Source organism: Drosophila rhopaloa, unplaced genomic scaffold (assembly GCF_018152115.1).
Source record: "Drosophila rhopaloa isolate 14029-0021.01 unplaced genomic scaffold, ASM1815211v1 contig_3, whole genome shotgun sequence".
Lineage (NCBI taxonomy): Eukaryota > Metazoa > Arthropoda > Insecta > Diptera > Drosophilidae > Drosophila > Drosophila rhopaloa.
In genome coordinates this window covers 14,802,372-14,816,053 of record NW_025335123.1, presented here as the reverse complement: position 1 = coordinate 14,816,053, position 13,682 = coordinate 14,802,372, and the positions used below count along the sequence as shown (strand labels likewise).

The following is a 13,682-nucleotide window of genomic DNA, read 5'->3' as shown; positions in this document are numbered from 1 at the left end:
AACTACTTCATATTTTTAAACTTATACAAAAGCAACTAGCTAGTCACATTAGCAAAACCAATAAATTACTAAAATGAGAACTCCCCATTTCTTACAAGATTGATTGGGTAAGGGCATTTTTAGCTTCGTTTCCCCTTTGAGTTTTTCTCCTTACTTTATTTCCCTCAGTGACTTCTATTTTTAGACCGACTTTTTAGCGGCTTCTTAATGAACGACCAAAACCAAATCGGTTTGTATGGGGAATGCTTTTTATGATTAACTTAGCAACTTTGTCCGCGTGTCCGTTTTGTGTGCGTTTCGCTCGAGTGCCGCCCACGGGTCGTATACGCGATTTGATTGGGCACCACCAATTGACATCGCTCCCTGCGATATGGTTGTTCGCTTTTGAATTCGGTTTTCGGCTGCACTTTGGCTGCTGCTTTCTTCTGGCCACCTTTCGTTCGCTTCTCCTCCGATAAGATTGCCCGAAATCGAAGGCCGTCAGAAATCGCAAATCAGCTGGCAAATATCAGAAGTCAGAAATCAGAAATGAAAGCCGTTGTCGCGTGACTTGTGTCGCGTCAATATTTTTGGTGATAATCAAAAATCAGAAATATCGCAGGCAAAGTAAATTAAAAAGCATTTAAAAGACATTTTTACAGGCCATCATTAAGCAAACGTTTAATTGGTTGTGCAGCAACACATTTTAGCAGTACAAGATTTTTTAAATTAGTGTATATATTTTCAATAGAAAATTCAATTTAAAAATTAAAATTTGGTTGTGTGGCATCCAAATTTAGCATTAAATGAATGCGGTCATATAATTATTAATGGGACATTAAATATCTAAATTAAAATATTCGATATTTTGAAATCAATTATTTTAAATATAATTTTACGTTTTAACGTACAAACAATGAAGTTGTGCAATCATAAATATCATAAGTATTTACGGATTATTTAAAAAATTTTACAATGTCCTAGATACAAATTAAATACATATACAAAACACATATATTATTTAAAAGGGCTTGTTCTGAGATATCAGTGTTATTGAGAGCCCTTCGCCCATTAAAACCAAGGAAAGCCATTGACCCATTTGCGAAATGGCAAAGATTTAAAGCCCTTCGTCCGTGACCTTTGACATCCAACCCTCCACCACCCACAATCACAAAGACAGCCGCCGTTTAATCCGACGAGAAAACATACCCGTGTAATTTTAATTTTGTTAAATTTACTGCTTTTAAAGACAATTTTATCTTTCTTGCTATTTTAATGATGCGTAATCCCAGTTTTACCCAAATCAGATGACTATATTCTACTTTTTATTCCACTTTTCAGTGTAAAATACAAAATATGTATTTTTCGGTTTATTAATCAAATTCCTGGAAAGCAGTTGTAGAATGTTGGAATGTCAGACGTCATCGAATGCGTAATACAATTGAAAATCAAGTGGAGTTCTCAGCTTAAAATAAAATCATAAGGAAATAATCAGCTCTATTTTTCGGTTTTCAATCAAAGCCCTGTGAAATAATGGTCTAAACAATCTTAATAATATTTTAAATGCCTTAAAAAATCCGGTAATGGGTATCTTCGACTAAATGATGACTAACATTCAGATGTCGGTCTCTATGGGTATTTATTTAAAAACAGGAAGTGCCCATTTCCGCATATTTTTATCATATATTTGGAGTATTGCCAGCCAAATGGTATAGTTATCCGATCCCAGCGATAGCTTTAAAACTGAGATTATTCGTTACAATAATAATTTTCGTCACGGTGGAAGCCTTGAAACAACGCTTTAAACAATAATCATATAAACACTCGGACAGATAGGGATATTTTAAATTTTATTTTAAGTACATACAGCTATTTCATTAAGTAGGATAAATGAATTGGTCAACGTATTTTGTAAATTCAAAGAAAAACTAACCGGAATTGCTTATCACTATTTTCGGCGAATTACAAAAATATGCGAAAAAAAATGTGTTTATCAGTAATGTTGGTGTTTTCTTTGTTCGTTTCACAAATAAATTATTTCAGTGTTTCAGAAACGTTCTTCTAGTGTAGTAATATTTATTAAAAATGCTATTCCAACTGATTGCCACCTGTTTACTGTGGTCCTTTTTGGTCCTGGACTCGCATGTCTCATTGGGTGATCCTCAGGATAGTGGAAGTTCTGAGTGTGTTCTCGGCGATGCACCCAGCCAGTGCGGCTCCTTTTGCCTGGCCAGGATCGAATCTAGTCAGGATGCTTTCGAGATCAAGCTGGAGAAGGAACTTTTGGCCATACGGACCAGTTTGCAGGCGAATAACATGAACAGCCCATCCAGGATCGATTCTAGGTTCGAGCTAATCGGCTCTAGATACTTCTATATTGAAGATACTACCAAAAAGTATTATGTCGACGCTGCCGATACCTGTCGAATGATGGGAGGCTATCTTGCATTCATAAAAAACGAAGAAGAATTTAATGCCATCACAGCAAAACTCAAAAAAGGAGAGAAATACTTGCTTAGCATCAACAATCTGAAAGAATTTAATACATACGTATCGAAGGCCTCCGAAAAGAGGCCACCAATTTATTATGAAGATTCATGCGTTTACATTTTAAATGGCCAAATGAAGAACTATGTGTGTCATGAAACTTTTTTCATTTGCCAGAGTGATGACCATATTTAAATATAAAAGTTTATGTGCAACAATGTTTAAAATGCTTTTACATATAAGGATAACCGGAAATATCAAACAAGACTTATTAAATATTAAACAAAAATTAGAGTCGTATTAAAACTTAAGAAATACCTTTTTGTATTATTAAACAATAATCAGTAATCAATAATCAGAAAAAATCAGCTCGATTTTTCAGTTTTGTAATCAAAATCTTGAGAAACTTTTTTCTGTTTTGTAATCAAAACCTTGGGAAATTTTGGTCGAATGTTAAAATTTCATATCTTGTTGAATTCGTTGTTGAATTCGTTGCTAAAAAATTATAGTTTTTTGAAAAAAAACATGGGGGTACCTTTTATGAAAAATATTTTGGCCAAAATCCGGAAAAAAAACCTTTCGGGTTTTTCGGTTTTTTAATCAAAACCCTGGGAAACAGTGGTCGAATGTTGGAATATCATACCTCGTTGAATTCGTTATAAAATTATGAAGCAAAAAATCATTCTAAAATAAAAAATAAATGCAAAACTTGGTAAACAAAAAAATACAATTTTTCAAATTAATTTTAAATCGATAGTTTAGGTACTCAGCAGAACAAAACCATAATTTTTATGGTTTTGTGTTGTATGTTAAACAGCCTGTTTTAATTACAAACGTCTATCTATTATTTACAAATTCTTATCTTAAATATCTGAATTAATAGGAATATGGTGCGATTTTGTACTTGCAGTCGCGCCGACAGTCGGTGAGCTCCAGGGCGATGCCGCCGGGCGTTCTGGTGAACGATAGCCGGGCGAACTCCACCGATGACATCCAGATCGCCTTGGCGCCGCACATCCAGACCTATTTGAGCCAGACCGGCCGGCGGCATTCCTGCTGCAGCGTGATGTTGCCGGTGGCCTTCGAGCGGGCGGCGGCCAAGTCCTGGCTGGATCCCAAGTTCGACTCGCCGGTTTTGGAGGAGCAGTACCAGGCCAGCGTGTTTCCCCACGTCCGCATGCGATATAGGTGAGATCCCGCAGAAAACATACACATTTCGCAGGTGATAAGGCTTTGCAATTGCTTAGAATCGTTATCCTTAAAAGCTGTTCATACAATAAATTTCATTAATGCCCATGTATATTTATATATATTTTTGAGTTCAGCGTTTCCTTGCAAAACCAAAATAACACTTTTCAAAATCATCTAGGAAATTTAAGGCTTTAAATTTAGGTTTCAGGGTAAATCAATTTTTTATACATTTCAGTTCAAAACTTGAAAATAATGAGAAAATCTAATTATTTATTTATTTACAAGAAATTAAAAAGAAACCCTTAAAGGTGAAGCTAATCAAAAAACATACCCAAGTATTAAATAAGCTAAATTTGATAAAAATTGTAAAGGATTAAAGTTTGCCCCAATGCATTTTGACATTTGAATTAGTAAATCTCTACAGGTAATTTGTATAATTTTTTCTATTAATATTAAATGATCGAACTGATTTCATGTGTGGCTACTATGCAGTGGGGGATTTTGAAATCAGATGGGGATTTAAATCCTGAGGGGTTGAACTGAAAATTAAATTAAAATTAAGTGGGGGCCATGGAGTGACCCTGTCCATCGTCGTGGCTTCCACTCAACTATGCAAATCGAGCTGTCAGCCCGCGCAATCATATGAACAAATAGGCTAGCTTCAATAATGGGGATATTTCCACACTTTAAGTATTTACAGCAGCATTTATTTCCCTTAAGTTAGCACAATTTAAACATTTGCCGTTTAAATCATAATAAAATCTTAATTACTGTCTTTGGTATTTACCAATTGGTGAACCATTTCAAACGTTTGGCAAATTACCCACTTTTAATTGAAAAATGGTTAGGAAATTGTTCATTTAGATATTCCTTAAATTGTGCAATAAAATCTGGCAATTGCTTGCCATTAATTAGGTGTAAAATTCCTTTTAGTTTTTGTCAGAAAGGCATTGAAGTTATGTGGCTGATTGGTGAAAAATGTATTGCTTTTAAAAGCTTCATTGAGGATATAAAAAATAAATAAATTTCAAAGTAGTTTACGTCTAAATTAGATTTCTTTAACTGGATAACAGTATATTTAACTTTTTGTCAATTTAAAATTAATTATTTCAACTGGACTTTTCTGCGGTTTGCGAACTAAGCAATCTATTTTAAGCCATTCCCAATTGATATTTACTACAGTTCATTTGTTAAAAAAAAAACAAAGTTCGCTGACTCCTGGCGTTGGTCCTTTTTAGCCCAGAGACCCCGAAAACTCGATTCCAGCTGAATAGACCCTTTTTTGCTAACCCTTTGCAGGTGTATATTTCAGGCATTGCAGGGGAGTCCAACTCTTGCACGTGCATGCAATCAACGTGACGCCAAAGAGCATGGCTTAGGGCGGGGTTCAGGGGTTCAGGGTTCAGGGGTCAGGGGTCAGGGGTCGGGGGTCGGCGGTGGGGTAAGCGAGGGCAAATTAGTTGGGGAAGTGCGCAGGATGGCGAAATTGCCGCCATAAATGCTCGGTTGGCGTGTGCCCCCACGGGTCAAAGGATGTGGATGTGAATGTGAATGTGGGTGGGGGGAGTGGGAGAGGATGGGGTGGTTCCATGTCCGGAGGTCAGGGGTTGGGGGTTAGGGTTCGGCGCTGCAGGTCAATGCCATTTCGGGCCATTTGGCGGCCAATTGCAGCAGTTTCGCGTGCGGCACCAGAAAAAGGCAACCAAGCAATCGATTGCTTGTTACCAGTACTGACAACCTGCAAATGCTTAACCAAAGCTAGCCGACTTTCAGTTGGATAGAAAATATAGTCACTAGCAAACATATTTTTTCTTAGTGTATTCAAGAAATTTGATATAAATATTATTTCATTTTGTATTTTTGATAGTGGTTTTTTTAATCGAAATCGAATGGGATTTTGTTAATCCCAACATAATTTTTCAAACATAAAAAACTGCTGATACTGTAACTAAACTAGTTCCAAAAAATTAATGTCTTTAGGTTTTCTCACGAGGTAGCAACACCTATTGCCACATGAAGTCAATCTCACAAGTTCCATAGATTCCTTTCTCCTTAAAAAGGTCTAGAATTTGCCTGGAGTTTTCAAAAGTACCTGTGGTTCTTAGTAATTTAAATGCATCGCTTAGTTCCGAAGTCTTAATCTCAAAAGTTTTCCAACAGGTTTTTGGCAGTTCCATTTCTAAGATGGTTCTGGTGCTGGCAACCATTAACTGAAAACCAAAGAGGTTGGCAGCCAAAGTTTCCTGAATGGCCAAGTCAAACAAAGGCGACAAGTCCTGGCATTTGGCCCATCAACAATGGCCGGAGATTAGTGGGCAGCTTGTCATCTGGGGCCTCAGTTGCATTGCCTTTCCAGTTCCGGCCTGACCTCTGCTCCTCCGAGCGGAACAAAATGTGTTATGAATGCAGTGGCAGTGGAAGTGGCAGTGGCAGTGGCAAAAGTTCCCATGGTGACAAGTTGGAAAGTGTAAGCCGCTTTCTCCTCTTGCCGCTCCAATTCCTCGCCCCTTCGCTGCAGTTAGCGTTAATTAGGATGAATGGGAATGGCTTGCAGTGAAAGTTAAATGGGTTGAGCAAAAATTAAGTGTAAGGGGGGGAGGTAATTGCAGGAGCAAGACCTTGAAGTGGTTGCCATAAACCCACCAAGGGAGCAGCCCTAAGTCCAATCCTGCTCAAGTCTTCGCTGGTGTACTGTCCTCCACTTAATCTTAATCTTGCCAAGCTTTTGATTCGTTTCGGTTTAAAATGTAGTAATGGAGACCATTTCCTGCGGCTATTGTCTAAATATTGTAAATATAATAAAGTTATTTTCTATAATTAAACCTGCAAAGTAATTCGTGTTTTGCTTTTTAGTCCTGGTTATTCACAAATTATTTGCTTGCATAACTTCGAATTCCAAAATTTGTATTTTATGTTAACTTTGCAGTTTTATTTATTTTTTCTGTTTTTTTTTTTTTTTTTTTATAAAACATTTTTTTTATTTATACGTTGATCAGCCAATTAAATGGCTATAAAGCGTAGGAATTTTTTTTTTTTTTTTTTTCTGCTAAGACAAAATGGATAATTTCATGGGAAAGTTTTATTAATCTAGTGTTTTATGTGCCAGAAACACCTTTAATATGTAAAAGGTTATAGTACCCAAGACTCCCCCAGCTTATTCCTAATGACCTACCTCTGCTTTCCTCTGCTCCAGGTTCACCCTCTCGTACATCCTGCTGTGCTCGCTGATGTGGTGCCTGTACTTTGTGGTGGATGGAGGATCGGAGGACTTCTGGCGGCCGATCTCCAGCTCCTTCTCGATGCTCTCGCTGGTGACGATCATGGCGCTCTGCTTCACGCACTGGGACCTGTACCGGGAGCATCGGACGGCGACCTCGGCGGTGACCGCCCTGCTGCTCTGCGGCGCCTCTTTGGCCTTCCTCACCTACACGGGCAGGGCCTTCAGTCCGCTGGGCCACTTCGCCATCTGCCTGGAGATCGTCCTGCTGATCTACACGGCCCTGCCAATGCCCCTGTGGCTGGGCGCCAGCACTGCGATCAGCTACTCCATCGCCTTCGAGATGGTCTCGCACATGGTCATCGGATGCAGTGCCATTCATGGTGGGGCAATGCATGGTGGAGGTGGATCAGCTGAATCTGGATCGGGAATGGCGGCCAATGGCGACCCCAGCAACAAGATCCTGATCCTGCGGATAATGGCACACCTGAGTGTGCATTTGGTGGGGGTGCATGTGCTGATCATGAATCTTGTCCGCATGCGCGGCACCTTCATGAAGGTGGGCCAGAATCTGCTGGTGCGCCGCCAATTGGAGATGGAGAAGCAGCTCAAGGAGAAGATGATCCATTCGGTGATGCCGCCCAAGGTGGCGGACATGCTGCTAAACGAGGGCGGTCCCTCGGGCCTCGACTCCGGCGGACTGCCCCCCGAATCGCATTACATGCGGCCACGCGCCTCCAACGATGTGAAGTCGCTGTTCCGACCGTTCCACATGCACAGCATGGAGAACGTGAGCATCCTGTTCGCCGACATTGTCGGCTTCACTCGCATGTCCTCCACGAAGACGGCCGAGCAGCTGGTGGAGATCCTCAACGATCTCTTCGAGCGTTTCGACGATCTGTGCTCGCTGAGCGGGTGCGAGAAGATCTCCACGCTGGGCGACTGCTACTACTGTGTGTCCGGATGTCCAGAGCCGCGGGCCGACCATGCCATTTGCTGTGTGGAAATGGGCCTGGGCATGATCGATGCCATGCGCTGCTTCGATGCCCAGAGGCATGAGGGTGTCAAGATGCGGGTGGGTGTCCACACGGGCACCGTCCTCTGCGGCATCGTGGGCACGCGGCGGGTGAAGTTCGATGTGTGGAGCAACGATGTCAGCCTGGCCAACAAGTAAGTTTCCCTTTCTTAATTGAGACTAAGTTATGTTGGGTATTAATCCTCCACCCCCATTTCATTATATAGAATGGAATCCTCGGGCAAGCCGGAGCAGGTGCACATCTCGCAGGAGACTTCGAGCTTCCTGGGCGATGCCTACTACCTGGAGGAGGGCGAGGAGGTGTTCGGTGAGTGTGCCCTCAATGGGAATGTTACAGGCAAATGTGCTAACCCCAACCTTTCAAACCCCAGGTCATCGCACCTACTTCGTGGTGGGACGCCGTCGTGACTTCACCCGGACCAACAGCCTGAGTCCCAGCATGCCGAACAATGCGGCGGGGAGCACCCTGCTCCTGCCCGGCACCCATGGCGCCTCCCTCTCCCAGAGTGCCACCAATGTGTCGGCGGTGCAGCCGAATGTGCCGCCCGCCTCGCCGGTGGGTCAGCTCTCCAGCTCGCTGAATCCCTCGCCGGTGCTCTCGATGCGACCGCGTCTCACCTCGCTGAGCATGAAGCTGCGCAAGAAGTCGCAGAGTCGCGAACGGGATGTGGAGCGCGGCATCATCCATCCGGCGGCGGCGGGCATTCCACCAGTGATTGTAGTTCGGGAGCGGCCGAAGATCATAATCACCACCAAATCCCTGCCCGGCAGCCTGGATTCGGATGAACAGCCGCCCGTCACTCCACCGCCGCCGCGACCCAATCCTCCAGCTAGCGAGGCACGATCGAAGATCAAGTTGAAGGTTTGGAAAGTGCCACGTTTCCTCAAGCGATTCGAGGATCTGGCTGGGAGGAACAGCAACTGCAGCAGCAGTGCCACCATCAGTACTCACCAGGACAAGGAGAAGGAGAGGGACAGGGAGAGGGAGAGGGAGAAGGAGGAGCTGCATCACCAGAACCAACTGAATCCCGAGGAGACCCTCGCCTTCATGGATAACCAGATGCAGAATGGCAATGGCTGCGGCTATCAGCAGCTGCCCGTTTTGGTCGAGTCCAGCCATCGCACCCAGACACTGGACATCCCACCCGCTCGACCGGTGCTCCATCATGCGGCCACGTCGACGGCCCTGGCCAGCAGTGTGCTCCGTTCGCCGGAGGCGGGAGTGAGTGGAGGCGGCTGCTGTTCCCCCGGCCAGTACTCCATGTACGATGACATCATCGATGTGCGATCCTACATCAGTCAGTCGAGGAGCGATATATCGCCATTCGGCCGATCGGGCAGCTATAGATCGCAGTGTGGGCGCCAGTCAACGGGAGGAGGAGCTGGCAACGGAGGAGGAGGAGGAGGAGGAGCCAGTACCTCCCAGGCAGCACCCACTGTGGAGCAGTCGCCAGTGCCCCGGCCACGGGCCTCGACTTTGGCCACCGGCAGACCCACACCGAACACATTGGAGCCGGGCCCATCGACCACTAGTCCCTGTTGTTTGCCCGCTCCCGGAAACTCCGGCGGCGGCGGCATCTTTCCGCCCACACACTCCCGCCAGTCGAGCATTTGTCCCTCGGCCACGTCCCGCAAGGATTCGGGGATCAAGAGCAACTCGCGGCGATCCTCCATACAGCAGCAGATCTATGCGCTCAACCAGTCGGCGATTAGTCAGCACAGGGTATCCGGCTACTTCACCAGCTCCACGTCCAGCATCTCCAATCTGGGGGAGGTGCAGGGACTGGGACTGCCGCTGGCCGTGCAGCCACCACCGCCGGCACTCCTGATGCCCGCCTGCTCCTCGCAAATGGCCGATCCATTGGCGGCCTGTTTGCAGCAGTTGCGCAAACAGTCGGACCTCCAGCTAATCCGTTGCGTGCGGGACAATGCCAGGTCGCAGAGGAGCTATCTGGTGAAGCCGCCGCTGCGGCGATTCAGTTTGTACTTCAAGTCGCGCCAACTGGAGCGGGACTTCCGGTCCAAGGCGCATCGCTTTGGGGCGGAGAACGAGACGGAGGGACCGCCGACGTTGGCCACGCCGCGATACAACACCTACATCGACATATTCGTGGGCATTGCCGTGTACCTGTGCATCTCCGTGTCGCTGTTCCTGATGACCCAGAACACGGTGACCCCGAGCTTCCGGCTGTGGGTGACCCTGTTCTCGTGCTTCACGGGCATCCAGGTGTTTGCCCTCTTCCTGTTCACCCGGCAAATGTGCCGTCGACAGAGCAGTGGCAACGTTAGCCACCGCTTCCGGTCCAAGTCGACGACCAGTGAGGATCTGGAGAGGAGTGAGGAGAGAGGAGCCGGCGCTCCAGGACCGCACTTTGAGTCCTGTGCGGATCGCATTTTCGAGGCCATCTCCAGCTGGTATCCGTGGCACATCTGCCTGGCCGTCCTGATGGCCATGCCCGTGCTGCTAATTATCGCCAATTTCCTGCTCCTGGACCTCGAGCAACTGGAGGCCTTTGAGTATCATTACGGCTTCCTGATCTTCGTGTGCATCGTGCACTTCTGCAACTTCACGCAACTCAACTGCTGGGTGCGGAATGTGCTGGCCTTTTTGGCGGCCCTCTGTTTCATCGGCATTGCGGTGTCGCAATTGATGGTGTACAGTCACAATCGCGGTGATCAGCAGGATCAGGAGGCGTCGAACTTCATTCAGGAGATCAAGTGGTTCCAGGACTATCACGTGGAGATCTATCTGGATCTGCTGCTCATCCTGGTGCTGGTGTGGTTCCTCAATCGCGAATTCGAGATCGGCTATCGGTTGACCTTCTACGGCAATGCGGTGGCCAATCAGGACAAGGTCCGGGTGCAGAACATGAAGAACCAGGCGGACATGCTGCTGCACAACATCATACCCAAGCATGTGGCCGAGCATCTGAAGAACACGGCCAAGTACTCGGAGAACCATCACAACATCGCCATCATCTTCGCCTCCATTGTCAACTTCAATGAGATGTACGACGAGAGCTATCTGGGTGGCAAGGAGTTCCTGCGTGTCCTCAACGAACTGATTGGCGACTTTGACGAGTTGCTGTCGCGTCCGGAGTTCCGGGCTGTGGAGAAGATCAAGACCATTGGGTCCACCTTCATGGCGGCCAGTGGACTGGATCCATCGCATCGCGGCACCGGGGATGAGCACATTCACACGCTGATGGAGTTCTCCATTGCCATGCAGGAGGTGGTGGATGCTTTTAACAAGGATCTGCTGGAGTTCAATCTCATCCTGAGGATTGGCATGAACATTGGCGATGTGACGGCAGGCGTTATTGGCACCAGTAAGCTGTACTACGACATCTGGGGCGATGCGGTCAATGTGGCCTCCAGAATGGACTCCACGGGTCTACCCAATCGCATCCAGGTGGGCAAGGATTGCCTGCCCTTCTTCACCAATCGCTATGAGTTCGAGCCACGCGGCAGTGTCTATGTGAAGGGCAAGGATCACATGGAGGTGTTCCTCTACACGGGACGCAGGGAGAAGCCATTGGAGTCCATGGAGCAGCAGCAGTTGCTGCTGGACGAAGATAAGCTGGATCCGTTGGAGCAGCCAGGCAAGCTGGAGTACGAGGAGCAGGACGAGGACGAAGAGGAAGACGAGGAGGAGGAGGAGGAGGAGGAGGAGGATGACTTGCACTCCAGTGAGACCACCACGCTCTTCAAGTCGCACGAGTCGCTGCAGGCGAATGGTGGCAACCACTTGACACCGGCCAATGGCATCGCTACCACCATTACCCTTACCAACAACAACAACAACAACCACAACATGGCCACCACCACAAACAACAACAACGCAATGCCAGTGGAAACTTAGGAAATTCTTTGGATTCTGGGATTCTGGCTAGAAGAAGCCCTTGATAAATGGTTTCAAAATTGCAATTAATGGCTCTAACGGTGGAGCAGGTTTTCCAACAAATGGCTAAGAGCCGTTGTTGTGGGTCAAAATAATCAAGCAGAGGGCAGGGAGGGGAGATGGGGAGGGAGAGGGAGAGGGGGGGTTGAGAGAAAAACCAACCGTGTTTTTTTGTGATATAATTGAATATGAATAGATAGAAACGTTAGAAAACGATAGAATCGGGTTAAAGTTGCTACTGATTGGTTGATTGATCCATTGATCAATTAATTGATTGATTGTTGTTATAGCGTTTGGGTGGATTAGGTTGATACAGTGCGATGTTTATGAATATCCAAAACTCGCAGACTCATAAAAAATATTCTTCATATTGATGTGTGTATTTAATTGTACTAGCCAGTTGATTCATCTCAAAACCAAACGAAATGCTTTCTTTCCTTTCTACCACTGTTTTTTTTTTTTTTAATAGCTCTAACTAAACTAAATTAAACTAATGGAAATACGTGGCTTTAAATGGTAGTAGCGAAATATAGATGTGGATTGTATGTAAATTCAATGTAACATAGAGTTAACCAATATATGTATAAGTAACTAAATAACAATTTTTTTTGAGGCAACGAATGGATATTACCTGTATGTATTTGCTGTTGTTCGATGTTGATCAATATGTGTATATAAATGTACGTAGCTAAAGAAAAATGAATGTGTCTCGCAGACTATGGTCTGCTGCCATATAAAAGAGTTTGGTCTGCAGGGGTTAATACAATTTCAAAAAAAAAAAAAACAGTTTTGATTTAAACCAGTTTTGATCATTTTCTCATCCGATTTTGCCTATGATATTGCAGTTAATAGGGTCGAAATTGACTCTGGAACCTAGCTTAAGTTTTGTAACGTTTTTTTTATAAAATTTGAAAGAATACAAAAGGTCTTGTTAAACGATCTACATCGTTATTACATGCAGCTTTTACAAGAATTGTACCCCAGCTAAGAACCGAAAAGTATGCACCAAAATGCTTGCCATACTCACACAAAGACACGCACACACCCACCAAAAAAAGCTTTCACCACACTCACACAACTTCAACTACACACATACACCCACACACACAGCCAAACCAACACCCTCACACTGAGAAAATCATTTTGTAAGCCTTTTGTATAATTTTTTTTATACAAACGAACACACCTTTTGTGCAATAAAACTTTGCCACTTTCTAATGGTAAGCTTACGCAAATCTCTATTTCCGCCACAAAAAAAGGATATCCCAAAATCAATAAAAAATATATAACAATGTAAACGTGTATGTGTATCGAAACCTATGGACCCTATTGTATTTTTATATAAACAAAAGAAGTATTTTCTACTAATTTATTGAACAAAACTAAACACAAAGACGTACATTTTTTCTTGTCTTTTTGAAATATCTAAATGTACATACTACATGATATATATATATACGTATATATATATATTTATATTTATAATTGTATATTTTTATAAAACAAAAACGAATCAAAAAACAAAAATATGGAAAGCAAAAAGGCGAATGATATTTATGAAAAGTCTAGATCCTGTTTACGATGTGTAGAAATGTTTAAATGTTGTTAACGCTGAGATACAGCCAGCCATAACCAATGTAAGTGGATCGTGTCCTAAGTGTGTTTTAGCAAACGATTTCAAAGAGTTTATCGAAATGTTATAGGCAAACCTACTAAGCGAGATGTGTAGAAATAAAAATAAACAAAAGGCAGCAGTCTTATATTGTATGTACTTAAAAGCGTTGTGTTATCTCATTTTTATTGGTTGGACTTGGGTAATTTAAAGGGTCTTCTTCAAGGATTTAAAAGGTTTTCAACGGTTTCGATTCCCT

General features: G+C 44.2%; 1 protein-coding gene across 2 annotated transcripts in view; it reads left to right on the top strand.

Annotated features, from left to right (window-relative positions):
* LOC108040495 (adenylate cyclase type 9) overlaps nucleotides 1-13,621 on the top strand; it is a 34,989-nt gene extending 21,368 nt beyond the window's left edge. For both annotated transcript variants that reach the window (XM_017117981.2, XM_017117982.2), the window contains exons 2-5: nucleotides 3,377-3,654; nucleotides 6,851-8,044; nucleotides 8,117-8,217; nucleotides 8,282-13,621. In XM_017117981.2, the coding sequence (XP_016973470.1) occupies nucleotides 3,377-3,654; nucleotides 6,851-8,044; nucleotides 8,117-8,217; nucleotides 8,282-11,772 (5,064 nt within the window). In that variant the 3' untranslated portion in view covers nucleotides 11,773-13,621. The remainder of the gene's footprint in view (nucleotides 1-3,376; nucleotides 3,655-6,850; nucleotides 8,045-8,116; nucleotides 8,218-8,281) is intronic.
* Nucleotides 13,622-13,682: the final 61 nt, after the last annotated feature.